This window comes from Lampetra planeri, chromosome 2 (genome assembly GCF_965212315.1).
Source record: "Lampetra planeri chromosome 2, kcLamPlan1.2.h2, whole genome shotgun sequence".
NCBI lineage: Eukaryota > Metazoa > Chordata > Hyperoartia > Petromyzontiformes > Petromyzontidae > Lampetra > Lampetra planeri.
The window spans coordinates 24,186,928-24,211,287 of NC_136108.1; the positions used below are offsets into that span (position 1 = coordinate 24,186,928).

At 53.6% G+C, this 24,360-nt stretch overlaps 1 protein-coding gene across 3 annotated transcripts; it reads right to left on the reverse strand.

Annotated features, from left to right (window-relative positions):
* On the reverse strand, positions 1-23,843 carry SMC2 (structural maintenance of chromosomes 2). 3 transcript variants are annotated; one of them, XM_078611090.1, is made up of 24 exons: positions 23,535-23,843; positions 13,286-13,435; positions 12,706-12,828; positions 12,483-12,521; positions 11,882-11,992; positions 11,690-11,734; positions 11,355-11,588; positions 10,858-11,007; positions 10,156-10,392; positions 9,888-10,047; positions 8,550-8,667; positions 7,955-8,093; positions 7,577-7,696; positions 6,963-7,178; positions 6,637-6,758; positions 6,078-6,202; positions 5,322-5,515; positions 4,909-5,052; positions 4,346-4,540; positions 3,801-4,001; positions 3,557-3,673; positions 3,029-3,213; positions 2,750-2,897; positions 1-1,143 (listed from the first exon to the last, which is right to left on the reverse strand). In XM_078611090.1, exons 1-24 carry the CDS (start codon positions 23,700-23,702, stop codon positions 937-939), a joined length of 3,648 nt encoding a protein of 1,215 aa, XP_078467216.1. In that variant the 5' UTR covers positions 23,703-23,843; the 3' UTR covers positions 1-936. The 3 variants fall into 3 exon arrangements, with proteins under 3 accessions (XP_078467216.1, XP_078467208.1, XP_078467200.1); XM_078611082.1 differs by having other exon boundaries at positions 6,828-7,178; XM_078611074.1 differs by having other exon boundaries at positions 6,637-7,178.
* Positions 23,844-24,360: the final 517 nt, after the last annotated feature.

Genomic DNA, 24,360 nt, shown 5'->3' on the forward strand with positions numbered 1-24,360 from the left:
TTTATTTAAATTAAGTTTTTTGTTTATTTGTCATACAGTACAGAAATGATTTCAATTGCGATGAGTCTTTTTGGTTGCCGTGTGCCTAACCATTATGTAGGTTAAGGCTTAATTATTTTGGCTTTTGCGTAATTTTCCAAGAATGTAACCCCGTGATATTCAAGGGTCTACTGTACAAGCAGAGACGTAAGTAAAGATGTAGAGTGATACATTTACATTGACATTTAAGATACCTAATACACATTTTAGTAATCATTTACATATATCACATTTATTCTATTGTGAAGTGGCAAAACTGATTATCGATAACTAATTAGAAATATACAGATGTAAAGCAATTCACTTTAGGATATCCCATTGACTTATAATAACAAGAGACCTAATGAGAGAAAGACAGATCCGTTTACAGATACCACACGGATTTCTAATAACTAGAGAAACAGAACTGGAGATGCAGACCGGTAGATGTCAAGTGATCGATCCATTTACAGATACCACACTTATTCTAGCATTAATTATAGACTCGGACATCATTAGAGACACAGCCATAGCCACAAAGAGAAGGACATAAAAGCAATTCATTTACAGATACCCTGCTGATTTCTCACGAATAACACCATGAGACAGGAGAGACGTCGTATGACGATCCATTTATATATACCACGTGGATTTCTAACATACATGAGAGATGGGACAGTCTAGTCTCTACACTCAAGCAGACTTTTTGCCCACTTCAACAATTGTCTCTTTCTGTGGTTGTCCCACCTGATGACGGACGCTTGTGTTGCGCCCGAAACGTCGTGATTTAATTCATTTTATTTTATACCTACGTGACTTTACCGAAAGAACCAAAGAGTATGGATCCCTGCAGTCACGAAAACTTCAAATCTATATTAGTCTAGTCTCTTCCCCACTCCCCCTCTCCTCCCCTCTACTCTACTCATCACCCAGTCTCCCTCTCTTTGCCTTTTTCTCCTCTCCCTCTCCCCTTCCCTTCGTAGAGGATGAGGAGGGGGCTGCTGGTCGAGAGGTGGTGGTGGCGTTGGTATGCCGCGTCACCGTTGAAACGCCCTCTATGAAGCGCGTCTTGAAGAGCACGTTGGCGTTGTTGAACATCCCATCCTTGAGAGAGACCACCACGAACTGCACGGGGACAAAGAGAGACATGGAGGGGGGGCATGGGGAGAGCAAGATGGGGAGAGAGACATGGGGGAGACACAGAAATGGAGGGGGGGGACAGACGGAGGGAGGGGAGAGAGATGGGGATAGTGGGTCAAACCCATAGCACCTGGGGTCTGTCCCATGACCAACACCTAGCCTGGCACAGAAGTCCAGCCATAGTGCGGGTGAGGGATTATGCAGGCGAATGTACGGGTGAGTGGGTATACGGGTAAGCGTGCATGTGAGCGTATCTGCAAGGTGAAGAAGCGAGTGCACAACATGTGTCCGATGTTCTGGGTGTAGGAGTGAATGAATGAGTAGGTGTGTGGGCGAGTGCGAAACGTGGACCCCTCTAATGGAACATCTGCACCAGTTAGAAACATTCAGACTGGCCTGCCTACAATCCATTCTGTGTTTAACAAGGCTGGATTATGTGAGCAGCTCTCAAATCCTTGAAAGATCTGGACACATTCCCATCAGTAAGCTCCGGTGGTCAAGGCTGCATTGGCTGGGTTATGGAGCCCGCATGCCCAGCCACCGCATGGCAAAGTTGCTTCTATTTGGCTGCATAGAGAGGGCTAAACGGGCACGACACGGGCTGAAAAAGAGATGGAGTGATGAGGTACGGGAGGATGTGCAGCTGGGTAGACTTGCTGAAGTGCTGTTAAGATCGGCCTCTGTGGAGGATGCTTGTGAAGAACGCTACTGGGCAGTTGGAGGTAGTCACCCTCCAACAACAGAGGAGAGCAGAGGAGCAACCCTCACAACAATGAGCCGAGTGCTGGGCAGCTAAATTACAGCACTTTGGCACAGTAGGGGGTAGAGCTGGTACATCTGCCAGTCATCTCAAGTCAATCAATCGATCTTATTTTATGTGCCAATATCACCCTCAAAGAAGTAGGCATCAGTTCTCATAACATCAGAACGGGAACAGTACCGGGGGCCCAGGGCAACAGGAATGAAAAGAGAAACCCCGTCACAACCTCAGTGGCTAACACCGACTGAGCAAAGTAAATTGCAACCGTGCACAACCAATGGCACCTGCATCTGTCCCGTGACCTATTGCCGAGCCTTTGACACTTCACGAGGCTTCAGAGTGCATCTGGCCTGACAAGCGCTGTGGCGACGTCACCGCCGCTTAGTGGCGAATGGCATCTGTTGTTGTGTGTGTGAGTACCTGCGAGTCTTCATAGATGCCTGTCCCACTGGGGCCTCCAGCAAAAGCTAAGACAGATATTTCTCACGTAATTTAGTGGTAAATGAATTGAAGGTGGAGGGGTTACCAGCCGATTGCATCCATCCAGAGCCCCCATTGGCCAGTGTAGTGGCTACAAGCACCATGAGGAGAAAAGCAACAACAAAAAGCGGAGCGCCGGGTGGCTAAAACACAGCAAGTTGGCACAGGAAGGGGCATGCAGGTGGTGCATCTGCCAGTCATCTCAGTCAACCCATAGCACCTGGCTCCGTCTTGTGATCTCCTGCCAGCAGGCATTCAACAGTTATCGTGGCGTTAAAGTGCACGAAGCCTGGCACAAGCGCCATGGTGATGTCATCGCCACTTAATGGCGATTGGCAGCTGTTGTTGTACCTGCGAGGTGAGGAAATGAGTGCGCAGCATGTGTCCGATGTTCTGGGTGTGGGAGAGGTCCAGGGCGGCGTCCACCTCGTCCAGGATGTAAATCGGAGCCGGCTTGAAGAGCAGCATGGCCAGGATCAGGGATAGGGCCACCAGTGACCTATCCAGCAGAGAGAGAGATACAAAGATAAACATATATATAGAGAGATATGCCGAGAGGTAGCAGCATCGCCAGGGAAAAATACACAGATGCACACATATATACACAACCGACAGGGACCCCTCCCTCACCTCTGGCCTCCGCTCAGCTCGCTCAGATTTTCCTTCCAGACGGAGCCCAGAGCCACACGAAACTCCAGGCCTTGGAGCAGCGAGGAGGTGGAGGAATTGGAGGAGGAAGAGGACTCCACGGGAGTGAGACGCGCCTGGGAGCCAGGCAGCAGCGTGGAGAATATGGAGCTGAAGTCTCCATTCACCTGGAAAGAGACGCACGCGGGCAGAGGGAGATGCATGCGGGGGGGGGAGAGAGAGAGGAGAGATGAGGGGAGAGAGACTGGTATGGTGGCGGGTGAATGGTGATTATGGTGGTGAATGGTGAACGTGGAACTTGCCTCTCGGCCAGGTGGAGGGCCTTGTTCTTATTGAGATCCAGCTCCTCTGTGGTAAGTGGGTGGTGAGTATAGTGAGTGAGTGCTTGGAGAGTATGGTGGTGAATGAGTGGTCAGCATGGGACCTGTCTCCAGGCCAGAGAGCCTTGTTATTATTGAGATCCAGCTCCTCCATGGTGAGTGAGTGGTTAGCGAGTGGCGAGTGTGGTACCTGTCTCCAGGCCAGGTTAAGAGCCTCATTCTTCTTGAGATCCAGCTCCTGCATGGCGCTGAAGATCTTGGTTTTGTCGTTCTCCACGATCCGCTTCTTCTTCATCAGGTCCACGTACTGGGGTCATTGGGTCACACAGGATCAGAGTCTCAGGATCTGTCTCACTCTTCCCGTGTCTTCCTCGTCCCCCTCTCTCATCTCCCCCTCTCCCTGCCTCTCTCTCCCCGCCCTGTCTCTCCCTCACCTTCTCCTCGGACTGGGCCAGCAGGTTCATGGCCCTCTCGTTAACGGTGTGCACCATCCGCTGGCGTGTCTGCTCCAGGCGCGATAGCCTCCGGGCAGCATCGCTTGGGTCGCTGGCGGCGAAGTCGTACGCCGTGTTGGGGCGGCCAAATAGAGCGCGCTCTGTGGAGATCCACGCATTCTCTTTGAGCAGACGATCCACCTAAGAGAGAGCGGGAGGAGAGAGAGGGGGTTAGTGGGGATTCAGGAGCGGCTGAGTGAATGGTCGAGTGGGTGAGTGAGTGATTGAGCGTGAGTGGGTGAGTGGTTGAGCGCGAGTGGTTGAGCGTGAGTGGTTGAGCGAGCGGTTGAGCAAGCGGTTGAGCGAACGGTTGAGCAAGGGAGCGGTTGAGCAAACAAGCAGTTGATAGAGCAGTTCAGCGAACGAGCGAGTAAGTGGTTAAGTGAGCAGTTGAGTGAGTGAGTGGTTGAGCGAGTGAGGGATGAAGTGGTTGAGTGAGTGAATGGTTGAGTGAATGAGTGGTTGAGTGAGTGAGTGGCGGGTACCTTGGCTGCGTTGTCCAGGGCGTCCCGCTGGTGTCGCCCCACTGCGTGCCCGCGCTCCGTCAGGGTGAGAGCGGCAGCGCCGCGCCGCGCCCGCAGCTGTTCCAGCGCCCGCGCCGCCTCCCCCAGCGCCTCCTGGCGGGCACGCAGCACCTCCTGGAGCTCCGTCACGTGGCGCTGGCACTCGGAGACACGCGCCTGTGGCACACAGGCAGAAGAAGAGACACGGGGGTGGATTAGGGCGACTCGGGTGGCAAGATGTTAACTACCTCGCCCAGTATACAGGAGGTTGTGGGTTCGATGGAATTCGCATGTCTCTCTCCCAGTGGTCGCGTGGATTTTTCTCCGGGTCCTCTGGTTCTTCCTTCCACATTTAGAAATATGCATTGAGTATTTGGCTACTATAAATTTCCACATAATAAGCCACTGCATTGGGGTATAATTCTTTGGCCAGGTCACGTCTGAAAAAATCTCAGTGGGCCTTTCCAGGTAAAAAAAAAAAGTGATTGGGTAGGTGAGTATGTGGGAAGGTGAGTGGGTGGGTAGGCGAGTGAGCAGGTAGATACCTGCAAGCTCTCAGCAGAGGCGCTGAGCTCCCGGACGGTCTCCTCCAGGGAGAGCGTGGCCGCCTCCAGCCTCTGCAGCTCCTGCTGCCCCACCAGCGCCTCCTTCTCTAGCTCCTCCACCTCCAGCCTAACAGTGGACAGAGACTGGCAAGGGGGGGGGGGTTAGAGTTCACTCACTCAATGACCCACTTAATTCACCCAATCACCCTTCCAATAGCTCATGCACCATCTGCTCGCTTACTCTCACACTCATGCATTAATTCACCCATCCATCAATTGACCTACCCACTCACCCACCCATCTACTTGCTCACCCTCCCACTCATTAATTCACCCAACTCACCTACCCATCACCTAATTTACCCACCCAACCACTCCCTCAACCTGCCACCCACCCCCTCACCACCACCTCACCTGCTGTGCCTCCCTGGCGATCCCCGCTAGCTTCTGGGCTGTCCCCCGTGCCAACTCGAGGGCGCTAGAGGCCCCCTCCTGCTCGTGGCGCCGGTCCCGCTCGGCGTTCTGGAGTCGCTCCTCCAGGGAGTGGAGGCGCTGCAACGCGGCCGCTCTCCGCTCCTCGCAGAGAGCAGGCGCCGCACTCAGCTCCTCTACAGAGAGGGAGAGAGAAGGGAGAGGGGGTGGGGAAAGGAAAAAAGAGGGAGAGAGACGCACAGAGTGGGTAAAGGTGAAAAAGACACTGCTAAAGAGAAACAGGGAGAGAGAGGGAAAAAGAGAGAGGGTGAGAGAGAGAGTGACACACGGAGAGCAACAGAGATGGGGAGAGAGAGAGACACACGGAGAGAGATGGAGAGTCGGAGCGGAGACCCGGGGAGAGATAGGGAGGGAAGGAGGGAGGATACAGGGAGAGAGAGAGAGACACACATTGTTCTCTCCTCACCTCCTCTACATGGAAAGGGAGACGGGGGAAGAAGCGGAAAAAGAGAGGGAGAACGAGACACGTGGAGAGAGAGAGTGAGATATATAGGGAGAGAGACAGATTTGGGGAGAGGGGGAGGAAGCAGCTCACCGATGAAAGTGTTGAGTGGGGAGGCGAGTGGCTCATCGATGGAGGTGGTGAGCGCGGTGAGCTCTGTCTGGAGCTTGTGGTGACTGCTGATCTCCAGCTTCTGGTGGTGAGTGTCTGGGTGAGTGGATGGGTGAGTGGCTCACCGATGGAGGTGGCGAGTGCGGCGAGCTCCGTCTGGAGCTTATGGTGAGTGCTGAGCTCCAGCTTCTGCTGCAGCTGCTCCACCTCCTGCGCCACCAACTCCTGCTGCTGGCGCAGCTCACGGTGCCTGAAAGAGAAAGAGGGAGACAAACGGATAGACACAGTCACTCTCCTCCCCACTCCACTCCTGCTCTCACCATGCTCCTATCCCCCCACAACACCCTTTACACTCCTCATCCAGCCTCCCCTTCCTACACTCCTCACCGCTCCGCAAGCTGGCAGTGTGCGAGCTTCCTCCATCCTCCTCCGCTCCTCACCCCCACTCTCCAAACTCCTCACCATGCTCCTGCACTACCCTCCCCACCACCCACTCATCTCCCTACACCCCTCCTCACTCAACCCACCTCCCCACACTCTTCATCACGTTCCTGACCCCCCCACCGCTCTACGAGCTGGGTGAGCGAGGAAGCCTCTTCCCCACTCCTCACCACCCCTTCTCCACCACATTCCTAGCCCATCACTCCCCTCCACACTCCTCACCTGCCCCCTCACCACGCTCACCTCTCTGCGAGCTTGGTGAGTGTGCGAGCCTCCTCGTCCATCCTCTTCCCCTTCTCCTCCAACTCTTTAAGCTTATCCTGCAGGGTGAGCAGCTGCTCCACTCTCACCAGCACGCTCACCACCTGCACACCCAGGGGGGATGGTGAGCGTGGCGGTGATAGTAGTGAGTGTGGTGGTGGTGAGCGACCCACCTGTGCCCGCGCCCCCACTCGTGTGCGTGCCGTGCGGGCTGAAGAAGCCTCCATCCAGCGTCGCTGCCCCCGTGGCGAGTGATGGTAATAATGGTGTGAGCGTGGTGGTAAGCGTGGTGGTGGCGAGTGACCTACCTGTGCCCGCGCCCCCCCAGTGAGTGTGCCGTGCGGACTGAAGGAGTCCCCGTCCAGCGTCACCGCCCGCGTGGACACCCGAGGGTCGAAGGCCACGGCACGCGCCGAGTCCATCGTCGGGCAGACGAACGCCGCGCCGAAAACAAACTCCAGCGCAGGGAGATCACAGGGAGAGCGCGGAGACACGAGGGACAGCGCGGGAGAGACACCGTCCGCCTGGGAGAGATGCGGCAGGGGTGAGTGGGGAAACGCAGGGGGGGGGTGATGATGAAGACTCGGAAGGGGTGAGGGGGGAGACGTGGGGGGTCAGATGTGGGGAATGGTGGGGGGGGGGGAAGACGCAGGGACGGGAGGGGTGAGACGCGGGGGGTGAGATGCGGGGGGTGAGGGGGGGAAGACGCAGGGGGGTGAGACGTGGGGGGGGTGAGGAGGGAGACACGGGGGGTGAGGGGGGAGACATGGTGAGTGAGGAGAGAGACGCGGAGGGTGAGGAGACGGACACGGGAAGGAGACACGGGGACATAGAAGACATGTGGAGATCACGGGGGTGAGGAGAGAGACACGGGGAGATCACGGTGAGGAGACACGGAGGGGAGACACGGCAGGGTGCTCACGAGGCTGCGCGCAATGGTGCTGACGCTGGGGGGGGTGACGCTGGGGCTGATCTTGTTCAGCGGAATCACCGTGACTCTGCGCCGTAGGCAGCCACGCTCCAGCAGGAGCTTCCCTGTCAACTGCAACACAGTGAGAGAGACACGGTGACACACAGGGAGGGAGACGGAGAAACTCACTCACCGACTGCTCGCCCCGGTGAGTGCGAGCGAGCATGGGCGAGCCACTCACCGGGTGAGTGTGGGTGAGCGTGGGTGAGGACTGGGCGCTCACCACGGTGTTGGTCATTACATTGTAGAGTTTACCCCCGGCCACCACCTCCAGGATGGTGGATGGGTGTGGGCGAGTGTGGGCGAGCATGGGTGAGCGTGGGCGCTCACCTCGGTGTCAGTCACCACGTTGTAGAGTTTACCCCCGGCCACCACCTCCAGAGCAGTGGCGGATGCAGGATCCTCCACGCGGAGCAAAGACGCCACCAGGCCCCGCACACGGCCACGGTCCCAGCCCCGCTCGGGGTCCCTGCACAGGGCACGCGCGAGCATGGCGGTGGGGAGCAGGGTGAGGAGTGAAGAGAGAGGAGGCAACACGAAAAGAGGGAGAGTAGTGAGTGAGCGAGTGAGCGAGCGAGCGAGCGAGCTAACAGGTGAATGGGTAGGTGAGTGTGTGAGTGAGCAAGTGAACGAGTGAGTGAGGGAGCGAGTGAGTTAGCGAGCAAACGAGTGAGGGAGCGCATGAGTGAGCGCGTAAGACCATGAGCGAGTGGGTGAGTAAGCGAACAGGTGAATGAGTGGGTGAATGAGCGAGCAGGTGAATGAGTGGGTGGGTAGTTTAGTGAGTGAGTGGGTGAATGAGCGAGTGGGTGAGTGAGCTAGCAACAGACCCACCCACCGGTAGTCAAACTAGAGCTGGGGTGTGGTGGCGATGGAGCAAGTGAATGGGTAAATGATTGAGCAGGTGAGTAACAGATCCACCCACCGGTAATCAAACTGGAGCTGGGGCATGCTGGCGACCGCCCGGTCTACTTTTTCTCTCATCGCCGACTCCTCCGCGGCCAGCTCCTTCATATTCTTCTGCAGCATCTCCAGCTGGCCCTCTACATCCGGACACCGCCTGTTAGCCTCCCTACCGTCTCCATGATAACAGTTACACACAGCTGCCCGTCTACAGCTGGACACCGCCTGTTATGTTAACTACCTCGCCTGGTGTACAGGAAGTCGTGGGTTCAATCCCAAACCTGACACCTGCTGTATATTTGGAGTTTGCACGTTTCTCTCCCCGTGGTCGCGTGGATTTTTCTTCGGGACCTCCAGTTTTTCCATTCAACATTTAGAATCAACATCACCCCTTTAGAGTATTGGATGCTATAAATTTCCACGTCATAAGCCACTTCGTTGAGCTATCATTTTTGATAGCCAAGTCGATTCTGAAAAAGAGCTACATAGCTCAGTGGGGCCTTACCTGGTAAAATAAATATAGTTTAGTTTATAGTGTAGTTAAGCTTCGCCTCTCCAATGTCTCCATGGTAACAGCCACACACAGCTGCTCCAGTGGCGATATTTACTGCACACTGCACCAAGTACTCATTTTAGGCCGAGTTGACCTTGGGGAGGAGGCCCAGGACCGATTGTTCAGATAATTGCTGCCGTTACCATTACCACTTGTGGTGGTGGCCGTGAGCGGGAATCGAACTTGGGTTTCCTGCTGAGTTCATAGTCGCGCAGCATGCTAACCACTAACCACCGTTTCCCACTCGCATAAAAACACACAGAGATTCTAGATTTGAAGCTTTCGTGACTGCAAGGATTCATACCCTTTGGTTTTTTCGGTAAAGTCACGTAGGTAAAAAATTAAATTAAATAAATGAACACAACTAAATTAAATCACGACGTTTCGGGCGCAACACAAGAGTCCTTCTTCAAAAAACCAAAGAGTAACACAGAGACTCAAAGACAAAGCTCCCCCATATAGCCTCAACAGTGTTGGGGCAAGTGCTGCTAAGGTCTGCGTGGTACACGAGGGGGTGGGCGGCCAGCACCACACCAGACCTCCTGTTTCCCTCGATGGTGACATTCACAGGTACTCAATTAAGGCCGAGTCAACTTAGGGGAGGTCAATGAGGGATCACATAATTGTCACTGGTGTTGGCCGTGAGCGGGAATCAAACTCGGGTTGCCGGGTTCGTAGTAGCGCAGCACGTTAACCCCTCCACTACGCCCCTCTCCACCCTCCACCCAGTGTCGCTCCTCTCCCCTCCCCTCCCTCCGTTACTCTCTCCTGCACGCTCTCCCCTTTCTCCTCCACCCCCCGTGTTACCCGTGTAGCCCAGGGCGGCCATGTCCCTGAGTAGGCCCTGGGCTCGGGTCTTCAAGCGAGACAGAGCCTGCTGGTCGCGAGTGTAGGCTTCCGTGGTGCGGCCCTCCTCCGCCTTGCGCTGCTGCAGCTCGCGCTGCACGTGGGACAGCTTCATCTGAGCCTGGGGGGCACGGGGTGGGGTGGGTTGTTGAGTGGGTACTCCAGGACGGCGAATGAGAACGGGTGGGTGAATGCACGAGTTAGTAGGCCCAGAGGCCTCCTCCCTTGCCTGCGCAGCTTCAGTCTGGGCCTGGCTGGCCTCCTGGCGGCACTTCAGGATCTGCTCGGCCAGCGTGGCGGCGTGGCCGCCTTGCCCATCCTCCGAGAGGCCCACCGAGGCCGCCGCGAAGCGCGCCTGAGCTTCTTGCAGGCCCCTCGCCGCTTCCTGGGAGCATGCCAACGCCGACGCCAGCGCCGCCTCCAGCGCCACTACCTGGGAGCGCTTGGCGTCGCGGGCACTGGCGTCCTGGGGGCAGAGAAGGGGTGAGAGAGGGGGAGACACTGTGAGCGAGACACGACCTGCGAGCCCGGAGGTGAAGTTCACCTAGTCTAGAGCAGCGTTTCTCAAGCAGCTTTTGGCCTGCGGACCATTCAGCAAAACATTTTCACAGACCACCCAAGCCCCATACACCTGGTCACAAAACACATTCACTTATCTCTATAAATATCAGTAATACGATGATTCATATTATCTGAACATAAAAATACTTGTTTTAAACGCAGCAATAAGGTTTTTTTAGGGGGGGCGGTATTTAGATGTTGGGGTAGTTTAATCGTGGTAGTTTACCTAACTTATTTTTTTTATTGAATATCACAAGTAAAACATGAATTGACGTTTGAAACTAAAGATTGGATGAGATGTGGCCTGCAGAGAGAGACATGGTGAGAGAGAGGTGAGTTAGGGAGGTGACCGAGGTCGGCGAGGAGGTACCTCCTGCATGTTAGCGAGCAGCTGCTCCCTGTGGGCCTGCTCCGTTGCCAGGGCCTCTGTGCGGATGTCCAGGGTGCTCTGGGCCTTGGCGTGGGCACGCTGGGCCTGGGTCAGGGCCTCCTCCACACAGGACAGATCCCCTCCGGCCTCCTGTACACCATCATCAACATCACCACCACCATCATCATAACCATCAATATCATCATCACCATGACTGGGCCTGGTTCAGGGCCTTGGCATGGGCACGCTCTGGGCCTTGGCGTGGGCACACTGCGCAAAGAGTCAGGGCCTCCTCCACACAGGACAGATCCCCTCCTGCCTCCTACACACCATCAACATCACCATCATCAACATTATTAACATCACCTCCCTCCCCCTCTCCTTCCCTCACCCACACTCACCATGTTCCTCTCCATCTCCCACAGCTCTCCCTCTCCGCCTCCCTCCCTCCCTACCTCTCTCTCCCCCTCTTCCTCTTCCCCCCATCTCATCCTCACCTTGTCCCTTTCCCTCTCCATCTCCCGCAGCTCTCCCTCCCTCTTCTTCTCCTCCTCCTCCAGCCTCTCTACCTCCTCTCGCGCCTCCTGCTCATCAGTACGCAGCTTCTGGAGGTGCAGAGCGGCGTTTTCCTGGCCCTGGCTCGCCGTGGAGAACTGGTGAGCGATCACCAGGCGCCGGAGAGAATCCAGCTCCCGGCACAGCTTGCTGTATTCCAGGTAGGAGGTGCGCTCCTGGGGATGAAGCGGGAGGGGAGAGTGGTGAGTATATGGTGAGTGTGTGGCGAGTGGGTGGCGAGTGAGTTGCCAGTGTATAGCAAGTGTCGGTGCCTCACCTGTTTGAGTTTTTCCAGCGTTGGAGAAATTTCCTCATCCAGAACCTGGAAAAATGGAGACAGGGGTCATGAGATCATAGGGGTCACTCGTGGCAAGTGGATCATAGTAAGTGTAGGTGGTGAGCACAGGTGGTGAGCGTAGGTGGTGAGCGTAGGTGGTGGGCGTAGGTGGTGAGCGGGAGGTCCCCTCACGTCGTTGATCTCCTTAAGTTTGGCCTCCTTCTTCTCGATAGTCTTCTGCGCTGCCAGTTTCTTGCTCTCATACATCCTGGTCCCCGCAGCCTCCTCAATCATCGCCAGGATCTGGGGTGAGGTGAGGGGCAGAGGTGAGGAGGAGAGACGAGGAGGGGTGGGGACGAGGAGACAGAATAGAGAGACGAGGAGAGACATGGGGAGAGGTGAGGAGATGTTGGGGAGAGGTGAGGAGAGGTCAGGAGCAGAGGTAAGGAGACGAGAGGTGAGGAGCAGAGATATGGGTCCCTACAGCCTCCTCAATCATCGCTAGGATCTGGGGTGAAGTGAGGGGGGGTGAGGGGGGTTGAGGAAAGGAAGGGACGCTGAGGAAAAAAGAGACACTGAGAGATGTGGGGAAAGGTGAGGAGTTGTGGGAAGAGGTGCGGAGACGAGAGGTAAGGAGCAGAGGTGAGGAGAAGAGATACGAGTCCCTGCAGTCTCTCAATCGTTGCCAGGATCTGGAGAGGTGAGGAGATGAGGGTGAGCAGTGGTGAGGGGTGGACACGATGAGTGGGTGAATGGTGGAAAGGGCGAGTGGTGACAAGGGCAAATGCCTCACCTCAGGAGGCTTCATGTTCAAAACCTTGGTGATGCGACCCTGCAAAACAAGAAAACACTCACTCACCACCCACTCACCACTCATCTCCTTCATGAGCAAAAGATAATAGTCTAACCTGCACGATGATGCTGATGATATTGATGATGTAGAGGTGGTACCTGCATTGAGGAAGTGGGGGTTGTTGACGTTGATGGTGGTGTTAGTGGTGATGTTGAGGAGGTACCTGCATGATGAGGAAGTGGGGGTTGTTGACGTTGAGGCCCACAGAGCGGAAGAGGTCCTGCACACGCGCCGTGGTGGCGTTCACCCCGTTGATCAGATACTTGTTCCTGCCGCCAATCACCACCTGAACAGAGGAGACACGCAGAGACACAGAGGCACACAAGAGACACTGATCAGATACTTGTTCCTGCCGCAAATCACCACCTGCACAGAGGAGACAGGCAGAGCAGACACATGCAGAGACACTAAGACTCCAATCACCACCTGCACAGAAAAGACACTCAGACAAAGACTCAGAGAGACACAAGGGGACACTGAGACACAGAGACACACACCCACCCACACGTACATATATATGCGCACACACAAATACACAGATACATTTAAAGCGCTGCGTCCCTGTCTGGTGACCGGGATCTCCGCGTGGTCCTCTCTCTCCGGGTGAATTAGTGAGAGTGAGTGGGTGAGTGAGTGGGTGAGTTAGTGGGCGAGTGAGCGGGTGAGTGAGCGGGTGAGTGAGCGAGTGGGTGAGTGAGCGGGTGAGTGAGCGAGTGGATGAGTAAAGGCAAGGGTGTGCGTGCCTGTCTGGTGACGGTGATTTCCGCATGGCCTTCGAACCCCAGGGGGCTCTGTTTCCGGTCACGGTTGTCGAATGTAATGGAGACGGTTGCCTTTGTAACGCCAGCCTGGCCGTTCTTGTAGACCAGCTCCTGCAGACTTGCTGCTCTCACCTACAGAGAGAGGGGCAGTGACAGAGGGGGAGGAAGAGACACAGAGAGACAGGGAGACAAGAAGACAGAGAGAGAGGCACAGAGAGAAAGAGAATGCTCAAAGATTACACCTGTAAATTAATTTCAAAAGAAAATTCATGCATTCTGATAATGTTAATAATGAAAGTCAGTTTGAAAATGTGTTCAAATATACGAATTAACCCAATGTGTCCTGAATTTAGGGCCACCCCGTACAGGCACGTCTCGCTTAAAGAGTGTTCTTTCTACAACAATTCACTACAACGAGCAAATTAGACCCATTTGTAAGCAAAACAAGCAAAATGTTCGCTTATCGAGTGGAGACCAATTGAATTTGGGCCACCATGTATAATCATAACCCTATGTGTCATGACTTTTGGGCTACCCTATGTGTCATGACTTTTGGGCCACCCTGTGTAATAACCCTGTATCCTGACTTTTGGGCCACCCTGGAAAATAATAACCCAATGTGTCTTGACTTTTGGGCTACACTGTACAATAATAATAACCCAATGTGTACTGACTTTGGGCTACACTGTACAATAATAATAACCCAATGTGTACTGACTTTTTGGCTACACTGTACAATAATAATGTGACATAAGAAAGGAGGGGCTGCTGGGGGCTCTGGGACCCTGGGCGGCCCAGGCGCTTGGGCCCCTTGGCGCCACCAACGGGGGGGGCTGTGTGTGCTCTGTGGGATATCTGGGGGCGCACACGGCCCCACCCCTCGTTGGGGACTAGGCATAAAAGGGGAGCTCCCTGAACGATCAGGGCCAGTTGTAGCTCAAGACCCAAGACCAGCCATCTGAGAACCCTGGGACGCTGTGAGGGCCAGTGGTGGGACTCTGGAATTCCCGACTCTACGACCTTGTGAGGGCGAGTTCCAGAGCGTAGCCAGAGTAGAGTATCTAGGCTGTGTACCTAGGCTGTGTACCTAGGCTGGAACAGAGTATCAGGACTGTTGGAGAGTTGGAGAGTTGGAGTGTTGGAGTGTTGGATTGTAATAAAGAAGTTACCTCTACAAGTGTCTCCGGAACCAATTACATTTGGAGTCAGAAGTGGCCATGGAGACAATAAGTAAGCCACGTACCTTCAGTCCTGACGGCGATGTCGAGGAACAAGCGGCGACGGGGCAGCCAACTCGGGCCGACAACGACGCCGCACCGCCTGCTGAGCAGCCGTCCACCACACCTGCCGATCCTCCTCCAGCGTCGGGAGCAGCAATGGAGGAAACGCTGCTTCGCCTCACTGAGCTGCTCCACGCCACCGTCTCCATTATGGACGACATGCGTTGCTCACAGGCGGAGACAGGAGGGAGAGAGGCGGCGCAGCGGCCGCGCCATCCCGCCGGGTCCAACACAAAGATGGCAGCCGTTCCCGGCACAAATACATCCGGGTGTGTCGTCACTTCTGCCGGGGGAGCAATGACCGCTGGGAGCAACGTCACTTCCGGGCCCAGCGCGGTCCAACCAAACAACGCCGCGTCATCAGCGCTGCGTCCCTCACCGCCGGGTGACAGCTGTCTGCAACCAAACAACGCCGCGTCATCAGCGCTGCGTCCCTCACCGCCGAGTGACAGCGCTGCGAACGCGAAGCCAGCTTCAGCCGGGTTGCCAGGCAACGAGTGCGGGGCTCACGTCCAGCAACGCCTGCCGGAACTCAAGGCATATTCTTCAGATGGAGGTGGGTGGGCAGCGTTCGAACGCCGGTTCGTCTCTCTTATAGAGACGTCCGGCTGGTCGGAGGATGAAGCGCTCCAGGGCCTCCCGGCCATGCTCGACGACGACGCCCTCACAGCACTCTTTGCGGTGCCACGGGCGAAACGTGCCACGCTCACGGACGCCCTTCATCAGATGCGGCTGATTTATGGACCCCCGTCCGAAGCACGTCACCGCTTCGATGCGAGGAGGAAGAAGGCCTCCAAGTCGGCGATGGGGTACCGCAGCGCGCTGCTGGCCATGGCGCGGGATGCCTACCCTCGCATGGATGAAGACGCTGTGGAGTCACTCGTGCTGCAGAAGCTCATGAGCTTGGCCCGCCAGCTTCGAGTTGCCATGCCGACAGCCGACGACGACAACGACTTCACGTCGCTACGTGCTGCCAGATGCATCAAAGCACACCTCCATTGCGATGAGGACACGACCATCGCCACCTGCGCAGGCCCACCTGATGCACAAGCCTATGACGTGCATTCGGGGCCTCATCAGGCCTTCGCGGCAATAGAAAGTCGCGGATCGTCCAACTGGCGATCCCAGCGAGATCACCACCAGCAGGACCGGCCAACCTCGCGCCAGGACGAGGCGTCCATCATCTGCCACAACTGTGGCCTTCGGGGCCATGTGGCGTCCGGCTGCCGGGTCCCCCGACGCCGGACTTCAGGACCTCCGACCCCGGCGCCTCGCTCACCACCGTATCCTCGGCATACCCAGGCGAGTCAAGACACCTCGCACTCTCGGCCCCCACTTACAGCAAGCACGCACCCTCACACCACACAGGGGGGTCATGCTTCGGAGGAGGGGGATTCGGGCCCATCATTGAGCAACCGGGCGCTCGGACCAGGTCAATGGTCCGAGTTGGCCCATAGGGTCGTTGCCGCGGCGGCAGGGTCCTCTGCCGTAGTAGGTTCCATCGTTGATGTTCGTATGTTGATCGATACGGGTGCGTCGGCGACCATCATTTCAGACATAATTTATAACATTCTGCCCGATACATGCCGTCCCTTGCAGCCAGTTGATGTGCCATGCTATGCCGCAAATGGGGGTTCGTTGGGCATCACCGGACGGATCAATGCTCAGATCCGCATTGCTGACGTCCAATTAGTTGGGCCCATTTTGGTCTCATCAACCCTCGCCGTTCCGTGCCTCCTCGGAACAGATTTCTTGGGGAAGATGCCCATTAAAATTCTCATTAACAAAGGGTGTATTGAGCTCCCCTCCGACCGACGCATGGCCTTCCTGCCCACTCGGTTGCACTCCGCATCTACGATGGTGCAGGCGTTGGCGGCCTGTACAATTCACATTCCTCCCGGCTCTCAGATGTTAGTTCCCCTCCGGTTTCGTAAACCACTTGACTACGACGCGTTCATGGGGGGTGCTGTGATCGGGCCTTCGCGTTCAGCTGAGCGGGTGTCGGACCTCGTGTGTGCACAAACGCTCGTGCGAAGCGACCACGACCCCTTTATCCAGGTCCTTAACGCGGGATTGGAAACGGCCGTTATCTGTCAGGGAATGGTGATTGCTCACGCGACGCCAGCCCCGTCAGAAGATGTGATCGTGGGTCACGTAGGGGGCGAGTCCTCTTCCGTTGCCAAGCCAGGTCCTGACACAGGATGAGCCCGGCCGAAAAGGAACATGTACGGGTGGCCGTCAACGATATGTTGGCGGCCGATGTCATTGCGCCATCTAATAGCCCATGGGGGGCGCCGATCGTTCTTGTTAAGAAGCACGACGGGAGCCTCCGCTTTTGTGTTGACTTCAGGAAACTTAATAAGATTTCTGTGGCCGACGCCTACCCGCTTCCCAGGATGGACGAGTCGCTCGATGCCTTAGCAGGTGCGCACTACTTCTCCACCTTGGATCTCCTCTCGGGGTTTTGGCAGCTACCCCTTGATGACGCATCCAAACCAAAGACGACCTTTCGCACGCCGCAGGGACTGTTCCAATTCAACAGACTTCCCATGGGTCTTCACTCGGCCCCGGCGACGTTCCAGCGCCTGGTGGAGCTGGTCCTCGCTGGGCTCCAGCGGGATTCTTGCCTAATCTACCTCGACGATGTAATCGTGTTCAGCAAAACTTTTGATGAACGCGATTGAAGGCAGTTTTCCTTAAAATGTGGGCGGCTAACCTCAAATTCAAACCGCAAAAGTGCCACCTCATGAGGGATTCGGTTCGTTACTTGGGCCATATTGTCAGCCGCTCGGGAATTGCCACGGACCCCGAAAAGACAAATTGCGTGCGCTCATGGCCAACTCCTACCTCTGTTGGGGAGGTGCGGAGTTTTATCGGCTTCGCCTCATATTATCGACGATTTGTTGCGGGATTCGCATCCATCGCGAAGCCCCTCCACGCATTAACGGCCAAAGGGGTAAAATTCCGTTGGGGAGAGTTAGAACAGGCATCGTTCAATGCCGTCCGAAAAGCACTGGTCGATGCTCCTACCCTGTCTTATCCAGATTTTACCACTCCGTTCATTCTGGATACAGACGCCAGCAACACCGGAATTGGAGGGGTGCTGTCGCAAATTGTCAATGGAGTGGAGCGCGTCGTCGCCTATGGCAGCAGGGTGCTGTCGCCCGCGGAGCAACGTTACTGCATGACGCGCCGCGAATTGCTTGCTATCATTTTTTTCATAAAGCAGTACAGACCATACGTGTATGGCAGGCATTTCACAGTACGCTCCGACCACGCGGCACTACAATACGCCTTGCGAGTGGACCAACCATCTGGACAGCTCTCGCGTTGGCTCGAGATCCTCCAGGACTTTGCATTCACTGTCATTTACCGCAAGGGGATTCAACACGGGAATGCCGACGGGTTGTCGCGACTGCCGACCAATGGGCGCTGTGCTTGTTTTTTGGGTGCGGGGCGTTGTAGGCAGCCTGACGGGGTACCGCCCCCATCCCTTGCGGCCGCGGCCGGGGATGGGGTCGGGGACCACGGGGCTCCCTCCACGCAAGTTCCGCAGGACGCATTGCTGGGCCTCGGGTTGGATGACTGGGGACGTCTTCAGATGGAAGACGTCTCCCTCCTCAAATTGAGACGCCGCGCTAGGGATGCCGAGGGTCACAGGGGGCAGGGGGGCCCCGTATCATATGTCATCCGGGAAGGCGTCCTCATGCATTGGGATGGGGGGTCCCAATCCCACACGTTGGTGGTGCCCACCTCCCTGCGGGGGCGACTTGTGTGGGAAACCCACAGTCGCCTCTTGCACTTGGGTGTTCAGAAAACACTAGCTAAAATCCAATTGGAATTTTTTTGGCCGGGCATGGCAAACGATGTGGCTGACCTTGTGCAAGGTTGCACAGAATGTGCACGGCGGAAACCACCTGCTAGGCCGTCCTGCCCGCCGCTCCAATCCATTAAGGTTTCCCGGGTCAATGAGATCGTCGCATTGGATATTTTGGGTCCGTTTCCCGCTACTCCTCGGGGTAGTAAGTACCTTTTAATTGGGGTGGAATATTTTACCCGATGGGCCATGGCCTGGCCACTCCCCAACCAGTCTGCAGCAGCCATTACGGAGGCCTTTTTCCAGGGCTACGTCCTGGATAAGGGTGCTCCCGAACGCCTGCTGACCGACCAAGGGAAAAATTTCTCTTCCACCCTGTTGCGGGATGTGTGCAACCTGCTAGGGACACACAAAATTCGCACCTCGCCATATCACCCCCAGACTGACGGTATGGTCGAGCGATTACATAGGACACTTACCTCCATGCTAAGCCACCAGGTGTCTGAGTCACATACTGATTGGGATCTCCACATACCTGGTGTCTTGGCCGCCTATACAATGGCGCCCCATGCTGCCACGGGTACTCGCCATTCTATCTTATGTATGGTAGGGAGGTTTGCCCCCAAATCGATGTACAATTGCGCATTAAACAGCCCGCACCTAAGGCTAAGATTGCCGACCACATCCGTGCTAATGTGCATCGTCTCGTGGATGCCCGGGAGGCTGCTCAAAATAACTCAGAAGCCCGTCAGCTTGCCAACGAGCGGTTGCGGAACCTCCGCACGTCCCGCCACGTTTGGGTAGAAGGGGACCGCGCCTGGCTCCACTGCCCGCAGGTACCATTGGCTACTTCCTCAAAACTGCTTAAGCCTTGGAGAGGCCCGGTTGTTATTATTCGCGTTCTCCGCCCGCAGTGTGTCAGGATCCAGCATGGCAAGCGACGTTGGTTCGTGCACCCGTCACGTCTAAAACCTTACATTGAACCCTACACACCTCCTTCACTTCTCTGGGGCCGAGAGCGCGACATGTCCGACGAGCCGCGCCGCGATAATGCTGCTTCTAACTCTCGGGCAGGTCCCGCTGTCCCGCCCTCAGGTGCCTCGGGAATGAAACCCGCCACGGCCGACCCAGCGGGAACAAGCTTGCCCGCGAGATCAGCGACCCAGGACACAAGCGCAACAGCGGGTCGTCGGTCCCCTCCCGCCTCCGTCGCGACCGATGGACCTGCCACTCGGACTCGCTCCAAACTGAAACGATTATCATGACCCCCGCCCACGAACTCTCGTCCCAACGCGCCGCCACTCACCTTGCCATCATGTATAGTGGGCGGTTGGGGCGTGCGTTCATCCTGCATATATGTGTTTATACAGTGTTGTTCTGCATCGGTGGCCTGGAGTTTTTTTTTATACGCGTGACCACAGGAGGGGGAGAGGCGCTTTCTTCTCATTTTTTTCTTGATTGTCACACACTTATTCTGATGGTTAACAAATAATTTATTGTACAATTGTATTTTTTTGACAGCCGGGTCGGCTGGAGGCTATGTAGAGGGGGGTAATGTAGTGACATAAGAAGGGAGGGGCTGCTGGGGGCTCTGGGACCCTGGGCGGCCCAGGCGCTTGGGCCCCTTGGCGCCAGGCGCTAGGTTCCCAGGCGGCCCAGACGCTTAAGCCTCTTGGCGCCAGGCGTTGGGTTCCCGGGCGGCCCAGGCGCTTAAGCCCCTTGGCGCCACCAACAGGGGGGGCTGTGTGTGCTCTGTGGGATATCTGGGGGCGCACACGGCCCCACCCCTCATTGGGGACTAGGCATAAAAGGGGAGCTCCCTGGACGATCAGAGCCAGTTGTAGCTCAAGACCCAAGACCAGCCATCTGAGAACCCTGGGACGCTGTGAGGGCCAGTGGTGGGACTCTGGAACTCCCGACTCTACGACCTTGTGAGGGCGAGTTCCAGAGCGTAGCCAGAGTAGAGTATCTAGGCTGTGTACCTAGGCTGTGTACCTAGGCTGGAACAGAGTATCAGGACTGTTGGAGAGTTGGAGTGTTGGAGTGTTGGATTGTAATAAAGAAGTTACCTCTACAAGTGTCTCCGGAACCCATTACAATAATAACCCAATGTGTACTGACTTTTGGGCTACACTGTACAATAATAACCTAATGTGAGGCCACCCTGTACAATAATAATAATCTAATGTGACCTGACTTTGGGCTACACTGTATAATAATGTCCTGACGTTTGGGTCACCCTCACACTCGCTCTCATTCACAGGTACCTAGCTTGGTTCACTAACTCCCTCACCATAAATTTCGATTGAGTACATTGATTATATTGATGTAGTTTATATTTAGTTTTTTCACATCGGCTTATTGTACGGTAGTAGTGGTAATTGCAGTTATTTAGCGTCAATATGCTAAATTCCTCTGTTGACATGTATACTCAGCTTATTAGAGAGTATATTGATTATATTGATGTAGTTTATATTTTAGTTTTTTATCGGTTCACTATATGGTATTCATTATATAGTGTAGTGTATACCCAGTTACTTAATGTGAATAGCTCAGCTTATTGGAAAGTATATTGAGTACATTGATTAAATTGATGTAGTTTCGATTTATAATAGTGTAATGTTTAATAGAATGTATAAGGTAATATATAGTATCGTAATTGTATAGTGAATATACAGTAGTGTGGTATACAGTAGGGTTTGTAGAATAATACATAGTGTAATATTACAATGTATAGTACAAGCCTCTAAGGTATAGGGTAGTGTATAGTAACGCATTGTATAATTCAATAGTGGGGTTTGTCTATGGCAGTGTATAGTATGGTGTATAGTCGTGTGATGTAGAAAAAAGTTCAGTTGGAGGCATATCAATATAATGCATGTTAGAGCTTATATTGGGCTGTGTATACGATATTACAGTGTAGTTTAGATTATAGGGTATAATATTGTAATGTATAGTAGTCTAGTTTATAGCATAGTTGTAACGCAACACAGGACAGAGTAGCGCATCGTGGTTGTTTCTCTTTATCTCCCCCCCCTCCTCCGTTCCGAGCATAGATGGACTCGTCCGTCTGAACAACACTCGCCGCTTTCCGTGGTGCTAACGTTGAGGAATAAAATATTAAAAAATACTTTTTTTTTAAACACGCTTTAATGAAATGTACTGTCCGAGCTGCCGCTCCCCCTGCCCCCATCGCCCCTCTCCTCCTTCCACATCCCCCGCCCCTCGGTGTGGCTCCCCGAGGCTTGCCGTGACGTAAGGGACCGTGGTGATTTACAGGCAACGTCAGTTGAGTGTGGACAATTAGAGCCGTAAAAAGATTGTTTAAAAATATGTATTTTTTTATTTTGAATTATAGAATATAGTATTGTCATCAGTATGACAGCTATACCAAGTTTGCAGTCGATGTCGATACATTGGGAATACGGTTGAAATTGAGTTACAAGATTTTTGGAAACGACAACACATACAGTAAGTTAAATAAAAGCGTGTAAAAAGTTTTAAAAGATATGTTTTGGATTTTTTTTGATAGAATATCGTGTTGTTGTCATCAGCATGACATACCTATACGAAGTTTGCAGTCGATAGCACATTGGGAAGTGTGTAAAAATTGAGTTACAAGATTTATTTTTTGAGGATACAAGACAAAGTGAGTTAAATAAAAGCGTGTATATGGTATTCCTTATATAGTGTAGTATACCCAGTTACTTAATATTAATAGCTCAGCTTATTGGAGAGTATATTGAGTACATTGATTATATTGATGTAGTTTATATTTAGGGTTTGTTTTCACATCGGTTTATTGTATGATAGTTATGGTATTTATAGTTCTTTAGAAACTCCTTTCTTTTTTTTCCACATAATGCACTAACTTGATACGCGGTGGTTTGGCTGCCGCAGTTTTTTATTATTAAAATTTACCTACCTTTATTACTGCTAATCCTACATAATACACGAGCATAATATGACTTTGAGACCCCCCACCGCCTACACATTCCGCAAGGAGTGACTAACCCCATATCTGCATGTCATCAATATGCTAAATTCCTCTGTTGATATGTAAACTCCTTTGTCAAGGCGCTCTCCTCCTCCCACCCAGCTTAAAATACGCTGCCAAGCTTAGCAGTGTTCATTAAGACGCTGTCTTTCCGACAGCTCTGATTCTTCACCTGCTTGCGTTGTGGCCAAAACGTCGTGAGAAATTTATGTTTTATTTTATTTCCCTTCTACGTGACTTTACCGAAAGAACCAAGAATATGAATCCCTCACCATAGTGCCAGGCGAGGTTCGCACACACACTCTCACTATCAATCTAACCCAAAACCTTTCGATCCAACGCAAAAAAACATGTATTATTGATATTGGTCGCGAAATTCTACGTGTTAAACGGTACAAGGCTAGGTTCACACACACTCTCTGACTGATGCTAGGCTAGGTTCACACACACACACTCTCACTCTCCTCACTCTCGTTCTCACTGGTGCCAGGTTAGGTTCACTTGAGACACGTTGAAGATGCCCAGCACAAAGCACACACTCTCCCTCACACTAGTGCCATGCTAGGTGCACACTGTCTCTCTCGTGTCAGGCCAGGTTCACACACAATCAAGTACTTCTCACAATCTCTCCCTCACACTGGTGCCAGGCTAGGTTCACGTACACACTCCCGCTCTGCTCACTTCTTGCTCTCTCACCCGCTATTCTCACACTCTCCCTCTCATTGGTACCAGGCTAGGTGCACACACCACTCACACTCTCTGGTGCCAGGCTAGGTTCGCCTGATATAGGTTTAAGATGCTCAGCACGAAGCACGCCCTCTCCCTCATACTGCACCAGGCTAGGTTAACACACGACAAAGATCCCCCGTATAGCCTGAAGAAACTGTTGGGGCAAGTGCTGTAGGCGAGCACCTATTAAGGCCGTCATGGTACACGAGGGGGTGGGCGGCCAACACCACGCCTGGCCGCCTTTGTCTCCCCCAGTGGCGATGTTTACACATCGCACCATGGACTCACAGAGACACCGTCTGACACTACCGCTATCCTCACACACGCACTTTCTTCACGCTCGCTCTCCTACTGGTACCGGGCAAGGTTCACACAAACACACATTCCCTGGTGCCAGACTAGGTTCACCTGAGACAGGTTGGAGATGCCGAGCACGAAGCAAACGGCGTCCAGGATGTTGGATTTGCCGCTGCCATTGAGCCCCGTGATGGCGTTGAACAGCGGATCCCAGTCGGAGATCTCTGTGCGTTGGGCGTACGACTTGAAGCCGTCCACAACGATCGACTTGATGTACATTGTCCCCCTTGTTTGTTTATTCGGTTATCGGTTCTTAAAACTTTATCGGGTTTCGCGATTCCCCCTCAGACCCCGAGCGAGCGGTGGGTGGGCAACGCTTTCCCGCCTTTTTTGAAGACGTGACGTCACTTCCGGCTTATTCGAATCTCGAGCGGAAGTTATCTTTTATATTCTAAAATATTAAGTTTAAATGTTATTTATTTGGTTTGTGATGGGCTGGTTAAAGTTTGTTGGATAATAGTCTCATGGATTGGCTTCGTACAGATAAATAAATCCTTTTTGGAATTTCGAGGACAGCGAATTGCGATCCTGTATTGCATTAACATTGCGGACGTCATTTCCACGAGTAACGGAAGCGGCTTAGTTATATAAAAGGTTAATCATATTTGCTTATTTTTGTAATGAACATAGATCTCTTACGGTTCTGCTCAACGATTATTAACTGTTATCAATACCACAAAACATTTAACATGCGTCGGTGTAAAGAAGTATCTTTATAAATAATAAAATTTGGCGTCATTGGCTGGGTTACCGTTGAGCTTTGTAACTGGGGTTACTTTTTTGTATAAAAAGATAAAACAAAAAATTGAAGCGGGTGGTTCCATTAACTATGATTTTAAATTTGTCATTTGCCAACCATATAAAGAAAAATAAGAGA